This window comes from Leptosomus discolor, chromosome 19, assembly GCF_034619465.1.
Source record: "Leptosomus discolor isolate bLepDis1 chromosome 19, bLepDis1.hap2, whole genome shotgun sequence".
Taxonomy (NCBI): domain Eukaryota; kingdom Metazoa; phylum Chordata; class Aves; order Leptosomiformes; family Leptosomidae; genus Leptosomus; species Leptosomus discolor.
The window spans coordinates 7,194,034-7,219,189 of NC_141409.1; the positions used below are offsets into that span (position 1 = coordinate 7,194,034).

General features: G+C 45.6%; 1 protein-coding gene across 1 annotated transcript in view; it reads left to right on the forward strand.

Moving 5' to 3' along the window:
- LOC104348963 (uncharacterized) overlaps positions 1 to 25,156 on the forward strand; it is a 158,592-nt gene that overhangs the window by 36,848 nt on the left and 96,588 nt on the right. The window contains exons 7-12 of the mRNA XM_086475928.1: positions 1,083 to 1,136; positions 6,395 to 6,439; positions 7,342 to 7,395; positions 9,732 to 9,776; positions 12,177 to 12,230; positions 13,444 to 13,488. Coding sequence (XP_086332054.1) covers positions 1,083 to 1,136; positions 6,395 to 6,439; positions 7,342 to 7,395; positions 9,732 to 9,776; positions 12,177 to 12,230; positions 13,444 to 13,488 — 297 coding nt within the window. The remainder of the gene's footprint in view (positions 1 to 1,082; positions 1,137 to 6,394; positions 6,440 to 7,341; positions 7,396 to 9,731; positions 9,777 to 12,176; positions 12,231 to 13,443; positions 13,489 to 25,156) is intronic.

Sequence of the window (25,156 nt, forward strand, 5' to 3'; positions counted from 1 at the left end):
TCATTTGGAACCAGATGCCTCCATGAAGCGCAGCAAGCCACACAAATGCAAGATGGAGGGTGACACTAGAAAACATCAAGAAGGCTCAGTCTGAAACGATGCTTTTAACTTAACAGCACGAGATGGCTTTTGAAATTTCTGGTACACTACATCAGAATGGCATCACATGGAAACCATCCGCCCGCAGAGTCTGGAACTGTTTTCTTGCAAGCATGCTCAGTGCAAGAGAGGGAGAGATCCAGATCACTTTTAGCTCATGTTAACAAGGCTTTACTTCTGTTAGCAGTAATAGAAACAAGGAGTTTCCAGCAGGAGTTTGGAGTGATGCCTAATTTTCAAGCGAGATACTCCAAATGCATTTTCAGTAAGCAGGCGCAGCACAGTGTTAGAGACTCTGAAGGGTTGGGGTTTTTTGATCCTAATCAGACGAGGCCAAAATGGGCTTGTACAAACGGATTGGACATCAGAGAGGTCTCACAGCAATGCGTTTCTCTGTTCCTATGATGATTGGGTATGCCAGCTGGGATGTGATGCAATCCCTTTTCAAAACCGCTGGCAGTGAAAAAATCCTCCCACCAGCAGCCTGCAAAAGTTTGATCCATGTCATATAGGCAGGTTAAATAATTATACCAGCAGTGCTGTCTGAACTGGAGCCGTGGGCTGAGCCAGTGCAGTAGCAGAGTGTGAGCACAATCGCAGGATTTGGCAGGAGGTAACTGTTGTTCTTATTGCATTTAAAAGCTAAAATTTTCTTGCCTTGGTGATTTAAGTGCCTATCAAAAGGCAAATGAAGCATGTGACTGGATGAGATCATTGAAAAAAACAAAAACACTCATTCTGCTGGCAAAAAGCTGGACTCTAGCAGCAGCTGCCATTAATTAACTGGGTTTATTATTTATATGATCCAGTTAATAGAGGTGTTGTTTAAATCTACACTTCTGATCTAGTCAGTTTTGAAGAGCTGCGATTAGAACCAGAATATCAACAGTTGGTGCTACTTCGGCAAAACAATTTCAGTAACAGTACAGTAGACATAGGGAAAATGTTGCTGAAAATTAATTCAATTTGTTTGCTTCCTACAGGGAGATGTGGGCTTACCTGGTTTGACTGGGTTTCCTGGACCACCTGGAAGAAAGGTGAGAGTCGTCTTTTCTAGTGAATTAGATCAGTATTTTTATTTTAAAATTCTCTCCCCTAACTCTGCCTAAAAGATAGAATTAAGTCCTAGTACTCAGCAAAAAAAAGTCTTATGCCTGTTTCACAGGTGCATAAACTGGGGTATAGGCTGAAGCAACTGCCGAAAGGTTGTACCAGCAAGACTATGTAAGAATATGAAAAGAAATTCTGGATCCAGATTTTTGTTCCCTTTCTGTATTCCATGGCCCACTGCACTGTATCATCCCTCTGCACCCTGACACTGGCTTTTCATTAGGAAGCTGAATTTAGGTCTGGTTCAGCCAATATGTTAACTAAAAGGATCTACATCCAGCATCAATACTCAAAGGCCGGATTCAGAACAGGTCTAGACCTTCCAAGGAACTTTGACTGTCTCTCCTGGTAAAGCACACTTCAAACAAAATACCTGTATGCCTTCCCTCCGCTTTGCTTGGAGACTGACAGCACTAGTCAGGTTTTACTTTATTTGCTTCCATATTGATGGTACAACATCATTAACATCACCGACACCATACCTATGCCTAGGACATGATATGTATAGGGATAAAGCACAAGATCCATCCTTGCCTCGATGCTGCAGCAGTGTGTGTGCACAGCAATACCTTCACAATTCATACCTTGAGCTCGCGTCTCTCATGATTCAAGGACATCTCAGTTGACCTTCCGGTTCCAGCCTGTGTTGGTAGGTAGGTTTGGTTTTTTGGAAGCTGGGCCTGTTGGAGGGAACTGTTTGATAATTGGGCTCAGCAGACATGACTCCCCTTCCCAGCAAGCCAATATTGACATAGCTAAGCTGAACAGTTAAAATTAGCATCTTGTTTCAATCACTTCATCGCTCAATGGGCTGTTGAAGATATACTGCTCCGCAGGCCAATTAGCTGCACACAAACATCTACTCAGGTATGCTTTAAGACTCTGGGGAGAGAGTGAAGGTGTGGAGGAGGCTGAAATAAAACCTCCCTCTCCGCGATTGTTTGTTGGAATCAAATTGCCCAGGGTTCGTTTTTCTACTCCCAGGGCTGGTCATGCTTGGGGTGCTGTGCAGAGCTAGGAGAAATAGAGTGATTAAACACCAATCTTTTGCTGTCACAAACAAGTTCTGAAAAATAGGGTGCAAAGAATACCATTTTCCTGGTATAACAGCTCATAAAACAAAACTTTGTGGTTACAATCAGGAAAATGCAACGTCGGGAGTACAAGGACTCGTAGTGGGAAAAGCGGAGAAGGAATAGGATATTGAACAAACATTCCTGAGTCCAGCACATGGCCTTCACATCTGATCTCAGCTCCCCCAGGACAGGGCAAAGGCAGGGGTATGCTTCTGTTTCTTCAAGTAATGAGCAAGTTGGATGCTGAAATTTTTCCTTTGGTGCAGCCTAAAAAAAACCACCTCCCAGTAGCACTAGTCTGGCAGTGGTTTTGGTGTAACCTGGCTTTTATTAGCATCCTGCATTAAGAAAAAATTTAGAGCTGTTGGAGAAACGTTTGGAAAAAAGTCTTTTTTTATCTGGATTCCCTGCTGGCATTCTCCCAGTGAAAATATGCTGGTGTTTGGCTGAAGGTGGGCAACACATCTTGGCTACCAGAAAACAGCAAACACCTTGGAAATGGACATCCCTTCTGCTCACTCCATGGAGGGACTGTGAAAAGAGCTCCAAGGGCTTTGATCTGAAAGCGCCGTGTAGAAACTCAAATAGGCAAAATATTTCACCAGGGGAAACAAAATGCTTTTCCTGCTACACGAAACAACTGGCTCAGCAGCGTGAGCTGGAGCCACAACCAAGCAGCACACGGCTCTGGATGGTGCGGCTCACACCACGGTGCCTGCCCTGTGAATGCAGACCCTCGCTCTTTGTAGGACGGGAGAGTCTGATCCCAGAGCACCCCCAAAGTCATTTCGCCTGCACCCATCTACAAGTACATGAAACTGCCTTTCAAGCAGCAGATGTAATTCTCGTCCTCTCCACACAGAGCAGATGTTGCTTTGTTCTTGGGAGCAGTGACAGGACTTGGCTGTCCCCTCTGCAACTTCCCTTTGGTGCCTACGAGGTGTCTGTGGACTTTGTGGCTTTTGGTTGGGGGCTGCAGGCTACAGCTGCCTTGCAGATACATCTCAGCACAGCACTGCGTCAGTGCTCCCAGCCTCGAATGCTGTGGAGGAGAAAAAGGATGTAGCAAAGCACAAGACTGTAGAAGACGGCAGCAGTGAGAGAGAAAAGGCTTCGTTAAAGTCACTCAGAGGGTAAAGACAGAGCTGGGAATTGGTCAGTGCTTCAAAACACACTGTCACACACATCTCGTTCGCTGGCCTCTTTACTCTTCACATTTCCTATCAAAGTGCAGGATGATCCTTTTTAGCTAGGAGAGCAGGGATTATAAATATCATCACAGATGAGTAAATCCTTCACTGGAGTGCAATTTCCTTTCTAAATCACAGCCCTTTGTGTGGAGCACCCTGTAATCACCAGAAAGTGTTGGGATAAAAGAGCAAATGCAGTTGTTCTCATACCCTCTGCCCTGTCATTTTAGTGCTATTTGAAGAGGATTTTAGCAGGTAAATACTTTCACATTGCAGCCAGCTTTAGCATACATAAACTTTTCTGTTTTCTCCTTGCCATAATTAACCTGAGACAGAAATAACTGCAGCATACTATGAAGAAACACATTTGAAGCTTCCTAGAGCTCATGACATGTAGCAAGGAGGGTATTTAATAGTAGAGTATCTACATATTTAACAGAAGTACCATTCACTTACCATTATAGAGATAGCAATGCAATGTTTAGTGCAGACTTTAGCTCAGGACATGCTTTGAGCATCTCAAGGGGCTGTCATCTAACCACCTCTGGGTGGACATTGCAGGCTTGAAACACCTGTCCTCCAGGAACCCAGTCAGAGCAGAATGATTCAGAACAGCCAGGATGGGCACCTCTTTCTAATCAATGGAGGGAGTGAGACAACTCTCTTTGTGTCCATGGAAGTAGGTGCTCCAGCTGTCTCGAGACAAAGGTAGTTCCTGTTCCAGGCTGTGTCTGGAAGAATTGGGCAGAGGCCCCAGGAGGAAGCCCCATGGGTTCCATGGTAAATCCCAGGGCACGTCTGGAGATGCTGAATCCAGGGGTGTTTCTGTTGGCAGCTCTCTCTAGAAGAGGTGAGACGGGGGCCAGAACAGATGCTCTCTGTCTGCCCAATGCCCTGCTGGTCCATGTTCCAGGGATGGGTGATATCAATACTGGGCCTTACACACCCAGGTGGGTCTGGACCTTCACAACATGCCTTCACCTTCAGGCCAGACACCCAACCAGGGTGGGGCATCCTCCTCCTTTCAGCTGATGCTGAGCCTCTGTCAAGGAGCCAAGGAGAGGATAAGCAAGAGAGGATCTCATGGGGCAGATTTCTGGAGAGGGGCAGGGAGTCCTGTCTGCTGGTCCTGCTCCAAGAGCTGCTGAGGCAGTTCCAACTAGGAGCCACTTGCTGAAATGCTCTTACAGCTGGAGAAAGGACCTTCAAGAGGGTTCAAATAAGGGCTGGTCAGTAGCCAAATGGTCTTTCAGTTCAGCCACCACCTTCTCAGGAGGTGCAGCTCAGTCAATAGAGCAGACCATGATACATCTGCAAGGTCAAGCACAAGAGAATTGGTGGCAAGGGAATCAACATATTTCCAGGCCCAAATGGCTGAAATAACAAGCAAGGAGGAATGCAGAGGGGAGTGGGCAGTAGCCAGGATGGCTGAGAGCATTGCATACCTCTGCCAGCAAAGGCTTAGGCTGCAGGTCTAGGATAGCCCATGGGAAGAATAAAAAAGCCGTTAAGCAGAGGTGTGGACCTGGGAGCAGAAACAGGCCTGGGTTCCTCTGGTGAGTGAAGCAAAAGGCCAAGTCCTTGGCCAAACCAGGGTTTGGTTATGGCTTCCAGAGCAGGGGGATGCGCCCCTGTAGGTTTTCAGACAGGCGATGTGCGCCAGGAGCCCTGGCTGGGGACAGCGTGAGTGGCAAAGACTGAGTTACAATGAGCAGCTGTAACCCACCCTAAAAGCGTTTTGTTATTTCTGTATTTGTGCAAGGATTTCTTGTTTGGTTTTTCTCTCTATTTGTTTCAAGTTAAATTTTCTGCCCCTTTTTTTCAATCTTACTAGTAGCCCAGCTAAACAGTCATCTCTGTAACTGAATTTAATCTTCTAATCTGCTCTGACTCCACTTGGTGGAAACAAGTTTGTTTTAAATAGCTGAAGCAAGCTAATAAAGGGCGGGGGGGAGGGGAATTCTGAGGTGCCTGTCACTTGCAGAATTTATTTACTTTACCAAAGAGAGCTCCAGGTAAATCTTGGAGAAAGCAAACTCTCTTAAAAAACACACTGATCAGTCTGCAGTTGAACAGGCTACCTTTGTCCTGCTCCAGTGTCTGCATCTCAGAAAAAAAAAAAAAAACACTGAAAAACTGAAGCAGGTTTATGAAAGACCTGTGAGAATGATTTGAAGCCTGCAACACTTGCCAGCCAGCAAGCTGGATTAAGAAGCTCATTCTAATTAATTCAGCAGAGAGAGAGAGAGCAGGTTAAGAGACAGCTGGCTCAACATTTTAGGTAGCTTCATAATGAAGGACTCTGGATCTTGTCATTTCTTGTAATAATTAGATTAGAAAAGCTGAAAGCTAGACAAATTCAAGCTAGAAAAAAAACCTGCACTTTCCTGTGACAGTAAATGGATATTTTGGTGTTTCCTGTGGCCTTTCAAGTTCTAAAGCGAAAGTGAGTGCTCTGAAATGCAAGTGACTTGTGTGGTAGTCCGCCAACTTGCCCAAAGCCAACATTTCACTCCACAAGCCTGTGGTTTCCTAAGGATTAAGGATAGCTTTGCTAAAGGTGTAGGTTGCAACTAGACAGATCTGAGTGTAGATACAACTCTAAGTCTCTTCACGGAGCAAATCCTTCTTGAGTAACCACCAGGCCAGACCCCAGCGGGTGCCGGCTGCTTCTGCCACACCACATTGCAGCAGGGTCTGGGAACATTGTCAGGGTTTGGATGATGCAAGCACAAAGCAGCACGTTGAAAGTTTTTGTGTAGTGTAAAAGTGATTGTGTAGTGCTATCCCATATCTAAAAACCTGCTTCTCCACAGAGCTTTAATCCCACCTGCACGGAGAAATTCAAAACAAAGAAGTTTCTTTTATTATTCCTTTTTTTTCCCCTTCTTTTTCATCTTTTCCATCCTATTTCAACAGGGATATAAAGGCTACCCTGGACCACCAGGTCACCCTGGAGACCAGGTGAGTCTTCCCAGTTTCCAACACTGACCCTTTAAAGGGGGATGGATTTGCTGACTCTGATGCAGGTTTGGATCCCGTACAGCCTGCTCAGTGTGGACAGTCAGCTCCTTCCAGGGGCAGCTCGGCACACGCAGGGGGTGCGCAGTGCACTCCGTGCTGCCGGCAGCTGTGCACATACGCTGACGAGCATCAGCAGGTTGGTGGGAGGAGGCTGCCTTGGAGTTTCTAAATTTAATTTCTAATTTTTATTGCTCAACCACATTAAGTTTACATGGTGGAAGAAATACCAGCTTACCCGACTCCCCCTTTATTTTTCCTTTTACATTAATTTCACCTGGAGTTTACTAACCACATCATATTATATAATTCCCTTCCCAAAGCCCATTCCCCCTCTCCTTTTTTCTCCCCCCTCTTTATTTGGTTAAGTCTGATGTTTGCAGTTCAGGAAAAAAAAAAAAAAAAAAAGGCAATGAATAGCAGGCCCTGTTAGCAATGATGTTGAAGGATATTATACATGAATCCATTTAAGTTTAAAGAATTTTGGCAGTGCTTCCTCAACAGTAAAATGGTTCCATATGCCAGATATAGATGCAGCCTTACACCTTCTCTTAGCCTCCTTGTTTCCAACTATCTGGTACTTTCACTGCAGATGGAGGGAGAAGGAGAAATAACAACACTTGCTTAATACCTGGATCCTATTGACTTGTCTTCTGTGTGTTTTCCCCCCTCATTAATTTATTCCAATATCTACCCCTAATATTTTCTTCCTCTCTATAAATTTGCACCAGGTTAATCCATTCCACCCCCCTTTCCCCCCAGCTCAAAGAATCAAGCGGCTAAAAAGTCTTCCCAAGTGTGACATTCACCTCACCTTCTGTGCCTTTTCTTTTTTCTTTCCAAAGGGCGAACGAGGACCAGACGGAAGCCCAGGTGCCAAAGGTTATCCTGGCAGGCAGGTGCAGTAAATCTCATCGTGCTGTGCACAGACTAGGGATTTGGGTGTGCAGGTAGCTAAATGTATGCCCTGCTAAAGACAGTGCAGACCTCTAGAAAATGTCTGAATAATTTCCTTCTTCCCTTCCCAAGATGCTGTATCAATGACACGGTCTTTCAACTCTGGGGGACACTGAGGTTGTTAGAAAGTGTTTTATGCCTGTGATAGGCAAAACCTGAATTTCTATAGCAAAATCTGACAAATTATATCTTCAGTACAACAGCAGGAAAAAAATAAAAAAAACAACCAAGACAGCAGAGCAGAGAAACATCCGTGCAAGCTGCTAACCCTTCATTTCTAGGCACATTTTACATCTAATGTTGAATAGGTTAGAAACCTGGGACAGAAAAAGGCTTATTGCTGAAATAAAAGATTTAGATGAACTCTCACTAGTAAAATTCACTAGCACTGTCATATATGTACATCTATAAAAAATTATGCATGGACTGTAAATATAAAAATCATATTTGCAGCTGCAAAGATGATGGAATAAAACCAAGTCTTTGTTATTCTGAAAAAAATGCACAAAGACAGCTTTAGAAATGGAGGAGCGTGTGAAGGAAAATGGATCAAGATTGGATGATTTATTGTCTTACCAATGTATGATGCTGAGTAGTAGGAAGAAAATTAAAGAGAAATAACTTGTAGGACCCTTAATAGAATCTATTGGAGGGCAGAAGACATTTTACAGTGAAATGAGTTTGTCATGGTTTTCTAAAACAAACATATTAATGTTAAATTCTGCCACATTTAAGTGCATAAGTAAGAGGCTAGACAGATATCAAAGACCCCAAGCAGTCTGTCATGAGTCTTTCAGACTTGTCATGAGTTCATATGTGAGTTGTTACCCAGATGTGCAGGTTATTGGACTAAATGTGGACTAGGTGTGCAGAACAAGCCTGCATCCCCCTGCCTCGGGCTATCAGTAATGTATGATGATCCATTTTAAATCAAAAATTACATGGATGCCTTGATTAGCACACTGGAGAGTGCAGGTGGTAGAACTGGATGAGAGCATTATGCACCTGACTAAATGCTCATACACTGAAAGACTCTTAGAGATTTGCATGCCAAAGAATCTCCTAGGTGTGAACGTGTCTTAGGTGACTAATACGAAGAGGTCCAAGCTGTAGTGGACATACAAGGTTAACGAATGCTGTTTACCAGTTCACAGCAGTGTTCTGCCCATCAGATAAGCAGGGTAAAATTTTTGCACTTGACATATGAAGAACAAAAGTGCTTTCTTAAAGTGTGGTTTGGGTCAGGAAAATGACTTTTTTTTAAGGCAGCTTTTTTCAGCATATCTGAATGCTGTGTGTATCCAGCATCAGAGATGTTTACTTTACTGAGATTTTACTACTTGTTACTCCTGTCAGCTGTGCTGGCTCTGCAGCACGATGGGAGAGAGAGCTTGGCTCTGTTTTGATCTGCGCATCATAGGCAGAATTGTTAACTTCACCCCGACGGCTGAAATCTTTGGCAATGATGCATCAGCCAGGAAAGAGCACAACCTGACTTTCAGATCCCAGGCTGAGCGTGCAGAGCTGCCAGCTAAAGAAAATATGGACTTAGCCTTTTTTTTTTTCCACCTTCCAAGAAAGCTTAACAGCATTTGGAACTAGAGAAAATTGACCCGGAAACTTGCTAGAAAAGAATAAACGTGAAAATTCATTGTGCATTTTTACAGGGTTCTTTTTCACGGTACTTTAGGTGAGCAGCAACAGGCATAGAATTAGAATGGGGAATGTATTTTCAGTTCTTTTCATAGCTGTTGATGCTGCAAAGGGTTAGAGATATTGCAGTACCTGCACTGCTAAGTGACTTTCTAGGCTGTAGAAATTAGAGAGGCTTCCTCACCGCATCAGTGGCCGCCTGTGCTCCCTAAACAAGTATTGAAATACGTTTGTCATTTACTATGCACGTGCTCAGTCAAGCAGGAAAACTAATCGAGAGCTGTTGGGTACAGAGCATCGCTGTACATCGCATCTGAAGTGTAATGCAGCTTCTGTGCACCCTGCTGCCTTGGCCTTTTTGGTCTTTATGATCAGAAATCTCAACTTCAGCCCCAGGGAAGGCTCACTATGTGCAGCAGTCTCAGGTTCTGCAGAGTCCCAGCTCCCCAACAATGGGAGATTTGTTATTTGTATCATTTTGTCCTTTTTTCTCCTTTGTTGATATGGCTTGGACTCAGCACTGAAAGCAGAACCACACAGGGACGGCGCTGGGGATTTGGCACTGCTCGTTAGGTTAAGTTAAAGCCTGTCCACATTTGTCTTTGTTTTTTCCCTTCTGTTCCAGGGTTTACCTGGCCCCATAGGGGAAGCTGGTCCAAAAGGCAGTCGGGTAAGCAGCCTTTCATTTGTCTTTTCTCTATTTGTTTTTACCAAAGGCTTCTCAAGGAATTTTATGCTTAATTTTTCAATCCTGAGACTAGTTGCTTTACTTTGTTGGATTCAGGGGATTTGAACTGCCCACCGCTTGTTTATTGAAGTACTGCTAAATTTTTTAAATTAAACGTGGAATGTACCAAGATCAAAGTTCACCAATAGTGCCGATGATACAAAGTCAACCCCTTCAGAGCTCACGTTGCAGGAGAGGAAAGAATGGCATACAAATTCCTACCAAAGACCAAAGTCTGAACTTTCTGCAAGGCCCATCTCCCAAAGGCCTCTTTAGTTTCAATGAGTGTGGTTCAGCGGTCTTCGACCATGCTGAATATGGGCTCTTTTGGGTATAGTCCTGGGTTTGGGAGTGATTTATATCATTATGCAGAATAGCAAGCCAGCATCTTGAAGCCATGTGCAAATAAAAACATCAGAATCTCTGTTCTGCCTGTTCTTTCTCACCAAATTGAATTGCTGGGGTTTCATTCCCACTGCAAAGGATTTTTATTTTTTTTAACCACCTAAGGCTCTCGTTAATCACATTTTGTTCTTTTCCTGCAATTATCAATTCACAATGAGATTCAGAGCCAATAAAATCCCCCATTTCTCTAACATGTGATACTTTCTCTGTATGCAGTAAATTCAACCAGCTGGCTTTCATCACTAGGAAAACTGCAAAGAATAAACAAATGCTGACCCTGTAGCTGGCTGTATTCCTGAGCTGGGAAGGGAGATGGCACAATCAATGTCCTGCAGGAGAGAGGAAGATCTGAGATAGCACAGCTTGCTCACCTCATTTCTGCAAGTGAAGCTTTTCCTGGTGCATCTGTTTCACTGGCCTAACCAGGACCTCATGTAATTATCATGTAGTAGATATGCAGAATGTAAGATTCAAAAATTATTTCCCTCTTTGCACTCCTGTGAGTGCTGAGGACAGAAATATTTATAGCTGCCCAAGGAAACCATTTCTCAGTTTAACTGCAGTCAATCAGGATGGATACTACAGGCAGATATCTACATTTTGTGGATTGAGGAGCCAGCTGTGGACTCTTTTCCATCCCCCACCTCTATTTTTTTCCTCTGCAGGAAGTGGTTCAGCAGTTACAGGGTTTGTCTTGGGGTTCAGGAGGCAGAGGCAGGCAGCATCGTTTTAATGTAGCCCTATTGCCAAGCTAAGTATTTTCCCTAAAGGAAGCGCAACCTAAAAGGAGCAATGGACTGATTAAAAAGTTTGTGGGGTTGACAGTAAGAGATTTAGTGATGACGGAGAAAGAAAGATGAGAGAAAATCAGTGTTAACACTTGGCTCCTGTAACAGTGAGGTGCCACTGAGGGGGCTCCCTGCTGAAATTCACTTCCTCTTGATCCTACATGTTTGGCACAAATTAGTCCTTTGCAAAGGACCAGCACACAAGGTAACTTTGTACTAACTGCTGAGCAAAGGGGATTAAACACAAGGCTTCAATTGTTGCAAGGGAAGGGAAATGTAGCATTTTATGCAGTATGTCTTGTCTGAGCAGGATCCCAAGGCTGGGAGAAATGCTGCATACTTGAAAATGCGATGCCTGCCGATGAGCGTGAAAGGAGCGGATTTGATGTGAAACACGTTGGTGCAGAGGAGGCTTCTTTACCGTTGGGTGTCAGAGGGTCTGTACGTATGCACGAGTTGAGCCTCGTGCACCGATCTAAAGAGCCTGAAATGCCACACCCAGCCTCTCCCTGCCTGGGCAAGAGCCCTTGGGTCGAACAAAGCGTTTGCAAAAGGTTTTGGTGGGGCAACAGAGTTTGCAGGGAAAGGCTTTAGGCAGAACAGTTACCCATCTGCTCCTCTCTCAACAACAGGGTTGTCAGCAGCCTCGCAGGCCAGGAAAAGGTGGTGTTTGTGTGAGAAGGGGCTGCAGTGTGCAACCACCATGTGACGTAAGACAAGGAGAAAGGGCTTAGTACAACAGGACATTTTCGTAACACAATTGGGAATGAGTGCCAAAGGCAGGGAAAGAGCCCTTGGAGAGATGAAAGGAGGTGTAGGTGTGTGGATTACTTTTTCTATCACTCTTACTAACCTTGGACCAAGCTCTGTTTCCCTCAGGTACACCTAGAGCCAGCCCAGGTAAGGTTTCTTCTCGCTGGCTTCTTCCTGCCTGGAGTCCTCATGATCCCTGGTGTGAGGGTATGTGCCCTTGGACTACATCGTGGAAGCCAGCACCATGCAGTCCATGGGCATATACACTTGCCTCAAGGTTTATTTCATCATGGCTGCCTTGATGAACAATGGAAGGTACTCTGCTGTCCAGGAAAGACAGACTGACTGGTTGCTAATGGAGAAATGTATTTGACTACTTGTTTCCTCTTTTCTTTAGGGGTATATTGGTCTCCCAGGATTGTTTGGGCTACCAGGGGCTGATGGAGAACGAGTGAGTATTTTGTGAAGAAAATTTGCTTGAATACAGTTCTTCAGAGCCTGTTGTAACCTTCTCTATCCATTGTTCCTGAGGAAAAAGGCAAGCAGGCCGAATGTTTAACTGTGCCTTCTTTAGCCTCTTTCTACCCTTGCATGAAGACCCTTGTCCCTGTATGGTGTTGACATTCAGCTCAGGAAAGCTTGGGCTTCAGACAGGTCATCAGACCTTACTGTTGAGTAGAGAGGAGTTTTTCTATATTTTGCTTCACTTAAAAATCTGCCTTCCTCCTCCCTCCTACTGGTTCATCTTAGTAGGATGGGGCAGGAGGGAGAATGTACGTGGCAATTCCCTGCTCCCACAGGAGTGACAATCCAGCCACAGTGTCCCAGCATTTTGGGTGTCCAACTGGAGGTGTCTGGAAAGAGTTCTTGGAAGGGAAAGTGCCTGGGGCTTACTGACAATGGCTTTCCTTCCAGTTGCATCGAGTTGGGCAGTCAAGACTGGGCCCTGTGGATGGGCAGCTGTGGCTGCTGTTCCTATGTGTCCTCCCTTCCCTCCATCCTTTTCATAGTTCCTCTTCCAAACCCATGTGTTCAGAGCTTTGCAGGACCTCCCTTGCTTTTTTTTGCTTTTCTCCCCTACGTCCCCTCACCTGCCTGATCCAAGGACCCCCTCCTCCCACTGCAAGAGCTCCTAAAGAAGGTCACTGTAAGATGAAGACTGTTTTATTCCAGTTTTTTCTCCCTCAAATGCAAGCTTCAGAAACAAGAGAGGCCCTGGGAGCCTGTGGGAGTGAGTGTGTGTGTGCCTGCCTGGAAGGGGACTACCCTGCACTCTAGAGTCGCTGATTTAATGCTTGTATAACTAAATAAGAAACATAAACAGAAGTTCTCCAGCGAGTGCCTTGGCGGTGGCCTTCATTTGGTTCCAGACCAGTAGCTTAATGACTGCTCCTGCTAAGCACAGCTTCAGCCTGTTGCCCTGGGTGTGGATGCTGCCTGCATGTGTCCTCAGGGAGGGCCGTAGTTAGTGGGTGAAGGTTAATTGTCTTCTGCTCTCACAGCTGACTGCGAGTAGCTGACATTTTGATTCCTGAACAATGCCGCAGTCATTAGCCTGTTTTGCATTCCCCTTTTGCTTCTAGTTTTGTTTTGTATTGTTGGTTGGCTGTTTGCTTTCTCAACCAGACCTATTATTTTTTTTTCTCTGTGTGTTTGCCTTGCAGGGGATCCCTGGAGTTCCTGGGAAGAGGGGCAAGATGGGTAGGCCGGTAAAGTTTTTCCTCGTCTATTATGCAGACCCTGTTGAATGAAACTGGAAATGAAACATCTGGCTTTTGGCTCGGTCCCTTCATACCTCCTCATAGAAACTAAATGGGGAGATCAAACAAACTTTTCCATGTCTCTTTCTCAAGCAGGAAGAAAACTGAAGATACAAATCTTGTTCTCTTCCTTCCTTCCATGCTCTGCACACTTCATAGGCATTTTTGTTCTTTTTTGCACTGTCTCTGTGCTCCCTTGGACCTTAGCTTCTCAGGTTCTCTTCTTCAGGGTCTTCCCCTCTGTCCTCCCTCTGGCTAGCCTCTTCCCTGAATATGCTATTTAATTCCCCACCATGATTGCAGCATCCCAGGTGTCTGTGCTCGCTCTGTTACATCTACTGCTCTGTGCTCCCACCAGTCCCATCATGTTTGCCTCTTTTGCTGTGATTCTCTCCAACCCTTGTACCATCCTGGTTTGTATAATGCAAGTGCACATTTGTGTAGAAATCTTTTTATCCTTGGTAGTGGCAGAGAGTTAAAGCAGTAACAGATCAGATGAAGATGTGTTTGAGGAGCAATGAGACCAGGTAGATTTGAGAGCTTGGCCAGGAGGAAGAGGTGTTTACAGGCAGGGCTGAATACATGGTGGAAATTGTGAGAGCTACATAGAAGAAGAAGGGGGTTGTGCTGACTGTAGCATAAAGCAAAATAAAAGCAGGTAGGAAAAGTACTGAAATGAGTAGAGGAAACAGGGGAAGGACAGAAAGGAAAGCCTTTCCCCTGTCAGCCTTCTTCCAAATAATTCTGCATGCTTCCTTTAGCAAAACTTGCAAAGTCTTTTGCTGCAGGAGTCAGTAGAGAGATCAGGCACACTCGTGCTTTGCAGTGCCTCGTTGCCTTTGCACCTCATTCTTTGTGTCAGCTGAGTTTCCCTCAATCTCCTGATATTGTTGCACTCACAGGCTCCTTCTAAAATGTCCACTCACCCACACACGGAAAAATCCAGTGCTTTCCCCTTGTCACCCTTGCATGTGAATGCAAGCTTTCCAGGAGTCCCACGCCTACTGCTTGCTGGTGTTCTCACAGTGCAAGCCATCCAAACATCCCAACAGTGCCACATTCATACTGGCTGGCTGTTCTCTCCACTGGATGTGGGGAGGCCAAGCAGATTATTTTGGGGGGTTTAGCAGAAATCTGTACCAGATCTTACAGTTTTGTAAGCTGCTGGTTGCACCAGAAACCTCTGTGATGAATAATTGCAGAGCCGGTTGATGTAACGATGACTCATTGACCAGAGTAAAACAAACAAAGCAACTGTCGTTAGGTACAGGGTTTCTGCTCTCTGCCTTGTTTCTACACAGAGCACGCTGGAGGCTCAAAGCGTTCCAGCTGTTGTTTGGCTAGCATTTGTAACCTTCCAGGCAAGAGATTTTGTCTGGCGGTCACTGTTACAAACAAGGGGCTCCCCTGAGATCAGCAGGGAGTCTCTCAACCGTGGAGGCATTTAGGCTGGGACCTGGAGAAGGGATTAAATGGCTGCGCACGAGCACCTTTGTTCTACTCGGCTCTTTCAGAGAGTTTTGGCTCCATCCCCATTTCATGATATCAGGTTTAATAAGAAATCTTGAATGGACCGCTGCTGATGATTTGTACTTCCGAGCATGAACAAAAAGATTAAGTGACATCCAGTTATTCAGGAAGTCACTGGGAGAATGGAAAGTAGGAACCAGCTGACCTGGTCTCTTCCCAACACTTATCTTCTTGCCTGTGCCATCTCCCAGGTGGTTTGCAGTGTTAGTGAGCCCGCTGCAATTTTTCTGGTCTCTCACATCCCCGTGCTGCTAGTTTTGCTGGCTACTGTTCCTATTTTATTGCAGTGTTGTCGTTGCAATGGAGAACTCTTGGAAGCCCTTATTTGCCGCCATCCAAAGCTGGTAAATGCTCTGGAGAGCAGGGAAGGAATTGATATCAAATATGTTTCTCTACCTAGTTTTGTTTGGGATGAGAGATGGCAACAGACTAAGTGCTCAGCAGAGGAGGAGCAGGGGGCTGGGGGAGTTTGCATGTGACACCGTGGGCCTCTGAGAATGATGTAAGAGGGAATGATTAAAATAGAAGAACTGGACATGAGTCAGATCTTGAAACCCTTCCAGGGAAGTTAAGTTTTGCAGAGCTGTGAGGGACATAGTGAATCTGTCGTGGAAAGAGCTGACTCCACCTCCCGCGCTGCTCTCCCTGCAGTGCATCCGCAACGCAGGAGGCGAGTGCATTCCTAACGGATGGGCCCTGGCAAACTCTTGAGCAAGGAGGGGGCTGGGGGGGGGGGGCTAGGGGGAAAATTATGATTAAAGTACAATGCACTAGGGAGACCGAAATAGCGTGAGTCTGTACATTTCCAGATATGCTGCCTGTGTCAGAGGTAGGCTGGAGGCTGGAGGCCTTGGAGCTGAAGCAGCCAGTTGCTTAAACCTTCAGTCTTGCCAGGGCAGTGGCTGAAAAGAATGGCTTTTTATGGTGTTTTTGTGGATTTTTATGGTGTTCGGTTGAGCAGCTGGGAAAAAAAAAAAAAAAAAAAAGACAAAAAAAAGGCCCCATTGCTGTGAGGGCAGCAGGGCTGTGGTCTGCACTGTGCTGGGGGGAAGGAATGAGAGAAGCTGTTGTTACCCTCTCTCTTGGCATGCATAGGCAATGCGTCAGTCCTAGTTCATCTTTAGAGAGGAGATGGACTGTCGCTGAAGGAGGTAACCCACAGGAAGAGGAGATGTTGGTAGTCATCATTCAAGAAGCGCAAAGCTGAAAATGATATGATTTTCTGATGCTGTGGGAGATGAGTAGCTACAGTCAGATATATCTGCACTGCAGATTACATTAAACTTCAAATAGAGTGTAATATATTCAGTTCTCAAGCCCTGTTAGAGAAAGAGACTTAAAGGTGAACTTTCATGTAATATATCTAAAGAGCTTCAAGGTCTTTTGTTGTTCATCTTCATTATTGATGTGTGCTTGTGTCTCTTTTTTCACGTAGAGTATCAATATTTTACCAGCTGTGCTATCTTATGCCTGATTTTCACTTACAATGTGTTTTATTAGTAGTATTATTTTAAAAGAGATAGAAAGGAAGGAGCAAAGTCTAGTGCCAAGACATACTTAGTAATTCTTGGGTTTGTCTGAGGTCTACTCACAATTAGCCAAACACAGCTGAGGTTTCCTTGTATTTTTCTGAGAACCTGTTGGTGCTGCTGGTCTCGTGCCTGGAGCTCAGCTGAACACTCAGAGCCTCGCTGTGTCAGGTGCCGTGCTAACACGTCCTGAAAGAAAAGCCCTGGCCCAAAGGATCCATCAGTTTGGATTACAAAACAGCACGAGATCAGACCATCCTCGGGGATGGAAGGTTTAGGCAACGAACAGCAAGTCTTTAATACCTCAAGGTGGCGTTTTGGCTTCCCTGCCTGTCTAGCTGTGCTCATCATTGCTGTTCTTTCTTCTGTCCTCCTGTAGCTCGTGTTTGTGAGCGATAAGCAGCTGCGTCCCACCAGCTGTCAGGTGCCATCATGGGGGTTCCTGCCCGCCTGCTAACCTCAGGCAGGGGAGGGAAACACCTCCTGACAACACGGGCTCTGTCATTAGGCTTTACACAGCCGCTGGCGAGTGCCAACGTGTTGCTGAAGTGCTGCTCCAAGGAGACAGCCTGGCAGGGGGAGTGGATGTTGTAAGTATCAGGCACAGAGGGAGGGTTTGCACTCAGGATGCATGGACAGGAAGGCTGGCACCTCTACCTGTGAGAATGTGTGGAGTCTGCTAAGGCAAGGTGGGAAGATGCTGTATTGCTTGGTGACAGCATAGAAGGAGGAAGAGGAATATGGGACTACGTTTCTCCTCGTGGCACACAAGGCCAGACAAGCTTTTTGGCTGTTCTTGGCTGCTTCATAAACAGGGGTAACACACTCGGCTCTCCTTCAAGCTCCGGAGTTGAAACTTAGCATGTAAACACCAAGGATTACTCTCAGATGTCAAGAAAGAGATGCTATAAAGCGGCATGAGGATTTTAAGTATTAGGGGTCAGTGCATAGGTGAGTCCAGAACCCTCCCTTCCCTCTGCCTGTCAGCCGCAGAGTGGAGGTTGTGAGATGCAGCAGTGATCTGGCAGCCATTGTAATGTAACCTCAGTATTTGTTGTGAGCATCAACGCGGTGGCAAGCTGCTCAATCTGGCATTCGTTTTCCATGAGTTTACCACAGGCAGGGTCCCCCTTGCCAGCTCTCAGCTTGTAATGCAGCGGCGCCTTCTTGCCGGGCTGTTTTTCATGTCTGCTGTCTTCTTCCATGTTGACTTATAAAGTTAATGTCTTAACTCCTGCCTCTAGCGAACACCAAGTCTCAGCATATTGTCTTTTCTTCATCCGATAAGTTATTAGAAGTACATGTGATACCCCTGCACTCCCCACCAATGTAGGCAGGCTGTTGCATCACATGAAAAGGCGTTGCTTGTGGGAGACACCAGATAGCAAAAAACAGGGCTGCCTTTTGGTTAGGAAGGTTTTGTTTTACGGCTTCCCCCAACGATTTGATATATGGCTAAGATAACTTAGTGGTGAACGTAAGTGCATGGGGCTTTGCCAAGTTACACAGTCTCAGCTGTTGTCCGTGCAAACAATGGGGGGACGTGTTTTGCCATGTGTCTGGAAAGCCTGGCATAACCACAAATTACTGAGAAAATACATTTTGCTCCTCTCTGTAGGGACTAAGATGATAAACAGCTCCTCTCTTCTTGCTCCAATCTTTTCTCTGCTTTCGATGCAGTTGAGGTCCTTCCTTGCATTTGGAGTGAACCAAGTGAGAGTCTCCTGCACCACGCAAGTTGAGATTTGGGAAACGAGTAACAGCATTTCGAAGTACCTCTTCCTTAATGAATAATTGCCAAACTCTGATTGATTTGAGTGGCCTCCCTGGAGGTGCAAAGAGGCAGCCCATACAGCCTTTCTCATAACAACCATGACATAGACATACACCCTTAGAGCTCTCGCCTACAGCTTCGAGTATCGTGGCTCACACGGGCTGCTAAGGGTCCAGACGTGTCTCTTTTGTCACTGAGACCTTGTTACCTACCAAAAAAAGGAGAAAGAATGAAGCTGTACTTCTCTTTAAACACTGAGAAACATTTTAAAGAAATATTGTAATTAAAATTGAAAAATTTCTAAAGAAGTAGGGATAAACTATGGTTTCCCACTTAGCTAGGCGGTAGTTCAGTGTGTTGGTCCACAGGCCGTTTCCTAAGATTTGAAAGAAATGGGAATGATTTCTTAGCTGACTGTAAGTGATGTTTTTTGTATATATCCTCAGGAAAATAAATATTTACTCTTCCACATAGCCTCACTGCTCGGGCCTGATTCACCTGAGCACTTGGTGAACTCATCCTCCAACCCATAAAGCATTCCTTCCCATCTCGTGTCTCAGTTCAGATTCAGCTGTGGGCCCTGTGCGTACAGAGATGTAGAGATGTACTTTCAGATGTGGCCAGCTAAAGTTAGTGGAGAAATGTGCAGGCTGAGGACCTATTTGTAGAGGTAAATCCACAAGATGAGCAGGAAGGAGCATAAATGGCCTGTAGGGGTTGATGGACAGGACTTGAGTAGCTCACTCTGTCTTGTGTCATGCCCCAGCATAGCACCAAAAAGTTTGGTACCTTCTTCAGGAACTTACTGATTTAAAAAAGATAAATAAATGCTTTTAATCGTGCATGAAAAGTCAAGTGGAGGTCTTGAAAATTAGTAATCAACAGAACTCCTCTGTTACTGAGAAAGTTTTAGCCCATGAATTGGATTTTTCCTGTTAGCCATCCAAGTCAATTCTTTGCTACAATTTTTCTTTATTAATCTAAATTTTTAAAACAGATTTGGTTTGAGTAATCAGTGACTTTTTTAATGCTTAAGTTGGACATTGAAACTGGGCAGCTGGTCTCTCCTCCCCTTTGGTCCTGGTTCACCACGCTGAAATGCAGGCACAAGCCCAGAGCAAATGTCACCATCTCTTTCTGGCTTTTATGTTCCATGTGTCTGGAGTTTCCCAAATTTCTGTTGTGAGGTGCTTGCATGGTTACTTATCACTCTGATATCAGCATGTGTTCCTATGTTCATGATTACATCATCCAAATAACCTGGCAAGGTGGACAGCATTAGCGTGTCTTTCATTTTTTAGAGAATGGACAAAACAACGTACTGAAAACACAGACAAAAGGGTTTGAAAGATGCCAAAGCAAATAACTTCTACTTAAAGAAAGAAAACAATCCCAAAGGCGGTTTGTTTCCAAGAATGCCCCTAAGCGACTTGACTACAGTCATTCCAAAAGCTTGTGAAGAATTGAACCAAGGTCTCCTAAGCGCAAGAGCGTCTTTCTTCCTTCAGGGAAATGTTGATTCATAAATCAGATCAAAGCCCCAAAATTATTTTCATTAGAAATTATAAGGAAAAAAATAATACAACTATTGCTTTTGAGTCTGAAAACATTTTGATCATCAAAGCTGCTTGACTTTCTTAAATAGGAGGTTGCTTGATTTGGAGATCTTGGCCATAAATAATTAGAAGCAGTGGCAGATTCAGTGCTCTTCAGCATTAGTTGGATCTGTATAATCTGCACTCTGTTAGAGCCCCACAGGCAGGGACAAAGCAGATGGGCAAGAGGGTGGCAGGGCTGTCAGTTAAATTCAGAGCCGTTTGGCTGAGCGGCCTTCAGGGGACTTCTGCTTATGTTCGAGTGGAACAGGCTGCCCTGAAGGGCTGTGCTCCCACAGCTGGAGGGACAGTTAGGTTTAAAAATGCCATGAGATCTTTATTCAGAAAGGATGTGACACGGAGCTGTGAATGCTCCCAGGGAGAGAGAGCAAACCTCCCTTTCAGGTGACAAAGGAGCAGAACTGCAGCAGGACTGTCAGTCCTGCACCCAGCTGAGGATGGCACCTCCCTTCTTCGCAGGGATGAGAGCTGCCACAGTCCCAGGTCTAGCCTGAGCAGAAGGCAAAGGGTCCTGTACAACTTCAGGAATTAAAGCTAGCGAGCAGGCACGCCAGGAGGACAGGATTTGCCAGGCTCCCTTTAGGGTGACTCTCTCTGCTCTAGGAACCAGCGCTGGGTCGGAGCCAGCCTGCTTGCCTTCGCGCCCACCTGTGGAGGGGCTCACGTCTGCGCTCTCCACCAAGAATGCTCTCACGGACGTAAGCTGCCAACATAAGCTACGCTTGTTTATTTTATTCTCCTTCTTTTTTTCCAATGAATGCCTTCTCTCACCCTCAATCCTACTTCCCCACCACCACCACTTTTTTTTAAATTGTTTGACTTGCAAGCTCCATCCCTGGGGAGACTCCTGGGCAGTGATTCACCTGGCCAGAGCCAACTGGCAAATAGAGTCTTTTGCAGACAAGACAGGAGGGCTGGTTGGTTTGAGCAGCTTCACCTTCAGCCAACAGGAAAATAAAATCCTATTTTTGGAGGAGGATTCTGTTGGCGTGAAGACCTGCCAGGATTCCTTGGAGCAGAAGCTGCCAGACTGCCTCCTTTACTCCGTCAGGGAAAGTGTTTTAAACTGAATCAGATGTTGTATACATACAACACACCCACCCACATGCATGTACCTGAAAAGGCCTTGGGGAAACAAAGGACACGGTGCATCTCACCGGTCTCTGCTTCTCTGCAAACAGCTGCTTCCAGGGACGAGAGACAAGGAGTGGTGGTGTCTGCTCAGACCAGGAGCAGCCCTTTGGCTGACAACAGCAAGAACAGGCAGGCCACTCTGTTTTAAGCAGAGGAAGAAAGGAAGGGGAGGTGGAGGGGGATGTAATCCCCTGATGCAGGAGGAGCTGGTTCCAGTGTCTGTCTAGGTCTGGTTGTTCTCAGCAGGACTCTCCTGGCATATGAAAGGATGCCCTTTGCAGGGAGTGTATGAAAAGGAATTAAGGCACTATTGTAGGATCTCAAAGATAGATTTAGTTACCAGTTCAGCTTCGGACTTCTCAGCGTTACCCAGGATAAATCAGTTTGCATCTCTCTGTCTCAGTTCCCTCTCTAATAGTAGTTACTCAGCTTCACTGTGTGCAGGGAGGACAAACTGTGCACCCACTGTAAAGCTCTGTTTGGGGTGGGGACAGGAGACCACAGAAGCACCTGGACCTTGCTTAGTGTAAAGCATCTGCTTGCATGCTTTTTCTCCAACTCCTCTTCAAGCTTCATCTTTCTTCTTTCATTGAACTTCTCCTTCAGCAATATGAAATCCATTCAGCTGGACTTCTTTTCCCCACCTCCTCTCTGTATTTCCCAGCTGTGACACAGAGCCAAAAGTTTTGTCATACCTGACTTCAGCCACTGCAGAGGAGCACCCCACTGGCCCTTGGCCAACAGAACTTGCTAGTAGAGCATTTTCCTCCTAGTTCTGCTGCCATTAGCTATCCCTTCCCAGTCCTGGTCCTCCTCTGTATGTCCCCTCCCTCCCACAGAGCAGGTAGGCCACATGGCTCGGTATTTTTCGCTAGGATGTTGTTCTTTGCCATCCCAATTCTTGAACATAATTTCCAGGGACCAGTCTTCCTGGAAAAGCAGCTGCACCCTGAAAAACTGGATTTTCTGTACCAAAAAAAAAACCCTCTGCACTGGCTTTGGGAAGGTCAGGAGACTCTGGATGTCTTGGGCTCTTTAAGCTCTTTCACAAGTCTCCTGTAATGCACTGCCAGTTGCGACCTGCCTGTCCGCCAGCACCATAAAATGAGCTTCCTGCCCCATGTGTTCTCCCTCCGTTTGGGCTCCTCAGGCTGCTGGAGCAGTGCACGGGAGAGGAGCAATAGTGCTGCTTACAGGAATGAAACAAATGGAATAACAATGTCTGCTTGTAATTCCTAGGCTGCTTGTTTCGGTTGAATAGTGCTAGTTTTGCTCCTGGGGAACATCTCTGTCCTTCAGGCTCAGGCAGGAGAGGAAAGGCACTGAAAAAAATAGCTTTTACAGACATGTGAGATCCAATAAATTAGGACACTGTGGTCACTGGAACTGTTATTGTGGTTTAAACTGCTACTGCTTACCCCATGGAAAGAAAGTGCTTTCTTTTTCATTAGGGGCTTAGAAGATTGATTGTTCCCTGCTGCGCACAGGACTGTGTTGGGATAGCTTTCACAACCTGGTTTGGGTCTTTGGAGACTGTATCAATGCTGAAACAGACTTCATGCCACAGCCACTAGCCTTGGTCTGATTTAATGTGCAAAAGCCTGTTAATACTTGTGTTGCCAAGCTCAAATATTGGGCTAGAATGCCTGGGGCTAGTTGAATTGAAACTGCTCTTTCCATTTCTGTCCTCCTCTAGGTTTGTTTTAGAGCTTGGGCCAAAAAGTACCAGGGGACCACCCACCACCCTGTGGTCTGTGAGCCTAGGCTGGGAGGGGTGCTCACGCCAGCAGAGCAGATGGCGTGTTAAGGACGATCAGGTGTTGGCAAAGACAGGGCTTCGCTGCAGAGTGTTGTTTCGGGCCTGGCTGTTGTAGCAATGATGCCAGCCCACGCTGTTCTGGGTTTTCTCCTCTGTTTCCTTCCACTTTGACCCTTTTCCATCCCATCTTGACAATGGGCAGGAACCCTAGCTCTGTGGAGAGAGTCATAGTGTGCTGCTGTGAACAGGTTTTGTTGTCAAATCTCTTTCTTACTGGGTAGTGTTAGCCAAGTGACCTCAGGTGCTCAGCTCTCTGCCTTCAAAACACAGGAATAATCTGCTGTTTCATACACTTGGAGATCAACTGTTGGAAAGCCTGTGTAAAAGCTGGGCTATTATTAAGTCGATTACCAAGTGCCTCAGATCTCCTATGTCTTTATCTTTAAGCAGTGAGGTTAGTACTAGAAACTGAGGCATAAAAAGAGATTAGTGGGAAACATAAGAATTCAAAGAGTTCCTTATCTGGACACTTCTATTCTGGCAGAGGAGTGCATTGTTTATATCACACTGGAAGAGATTTAAACTGAATTTAGAAAATGCTTTTAGTCTGGAGTAAGCATTCCTCTAGATGGTATTATGCTGCTCTAGCAATATTGATTCAATTGTACTATTCAAAGTAGTTAAACCTTCCCACACTGGCAAGACCTTAGCTTGACAGAAGACACCTCAGCAGCCCCAGGGTCAGGCTGCTCAGTGGCATCCATGGGTCACTCTGCACCCAGCTCTGCCCTCCGAGAAAGGAAGGATGCAGCTGGGTGAGGGCTGAAGGCTGTGACTGAAATCTGCAGCAGTGTAAGTACAGTATCAGCCTGTTCACACTCATATTTTCCTTGGCAAGTTGTATGACTGTAAACAGCAAAATATTCCAAGGCCGTCTTTTTTTTTTTTTTTTTTTTTTCTCTTTCCTGAGCAATGAGTTTTCCCTACACATCTCTGTTCTGATCTTATTGATTCAGCATGTAGCAGAGTTATTTTTCCCCTTTTCTATTAAAGAACGTTGTAGGGCCCCCCCACCTTCTTGTTACGTTTGATGTCTTTATCTCTAGATGGCAGAAGGCTGTTTGCAGTGGTTGCTTACCACAGCTTCTTGGTACATGCATAGGCTTGAGGGATGTAGTGCCCAGCTGGAAAAAGGCAGACAACTTTCCCATTCACAGTGATGCCCATAAAATAGAAGTATTCAATCCAAGCAAGCAAGTGATAGCTTGTGTCCATTCAAGAGTGCGTACTGAACGCTGCAGGGAATTGGTACAGAAAAGGTGAAGCACCGGCTCTGAAGTCGGTGGCAAAATTTTGGTTGTCTTAAACAGGTCTCTCAACTCTCACCTCAGATTTGACCGAGTATATTTTTACCTGGTTGTGTTGACCAGGAATTGTAAACCCTCAAAGCTGAAGGGAGATCTTGGGTAACATCTTTGACTGCAGAGCTTCCCAGTATAGTTTTCTTGTTCTGTCCACTGTGATCATTTCCATTTTCAGTGTTGCTGATGGGTTTCCAGATAGCACATTGCTGTTGGCTGTCACAGTTTTACTTTTCCACAGCAATCAGTGTTTGCAGTATACAGGGGAGCAGGCAGGAAGAGAGAGCATCCTTCTGGCTCAGCAAGGACCCTCCTATCCCTGTCTGCTCCATCCCTGTGTCTTAAGCTCTTAGCTAGCCCAGGATGTGGCTGTGTTGTCCTTTGTATCGTACAGTTTGGTGGAGCCAGAGAAGGGTGTAAAGCAGTTTTATTGTGACTTCTAGATTGCATCAGAAGTAACGCACCCGCTAGCAGTTGGAACTCTGGAGCACATCTGGTGTAGCCTTATCTAAGCAATACTGCTCACTCTCCAAGACTGCTCCGTGATAAACAGAAGAAGGAGCAGGGGTGATTGGAGCTTTGCTTCACAAATTCGCGCTCTGAATTGAGGCACAAAGGTAGATGCTCTGGCCAGGAAGCCTCCTCTGTGTAAATATATTGCTTAGTTTTCCATCCTGATGCCCACAGTCAGAATAGTGTGGAGAATAAAGCAGGATCTTAGCCCTGGCTGAATTAATCAAGTCTAGGAGTCAGAGCCTGGGGTTAGGTTCTGCGTATGCTGTGTCCATTGGGAGCTCTTCTAGCAGACAACGATTTCCCTTTTGGCTCAGAGTCAAACGAGGTGGATGCTGCGTCATATTTTTATCTCGCTTCATCTTAAGGGGCATGCAAGAAAAAGAAGTGGAGAGTCACAG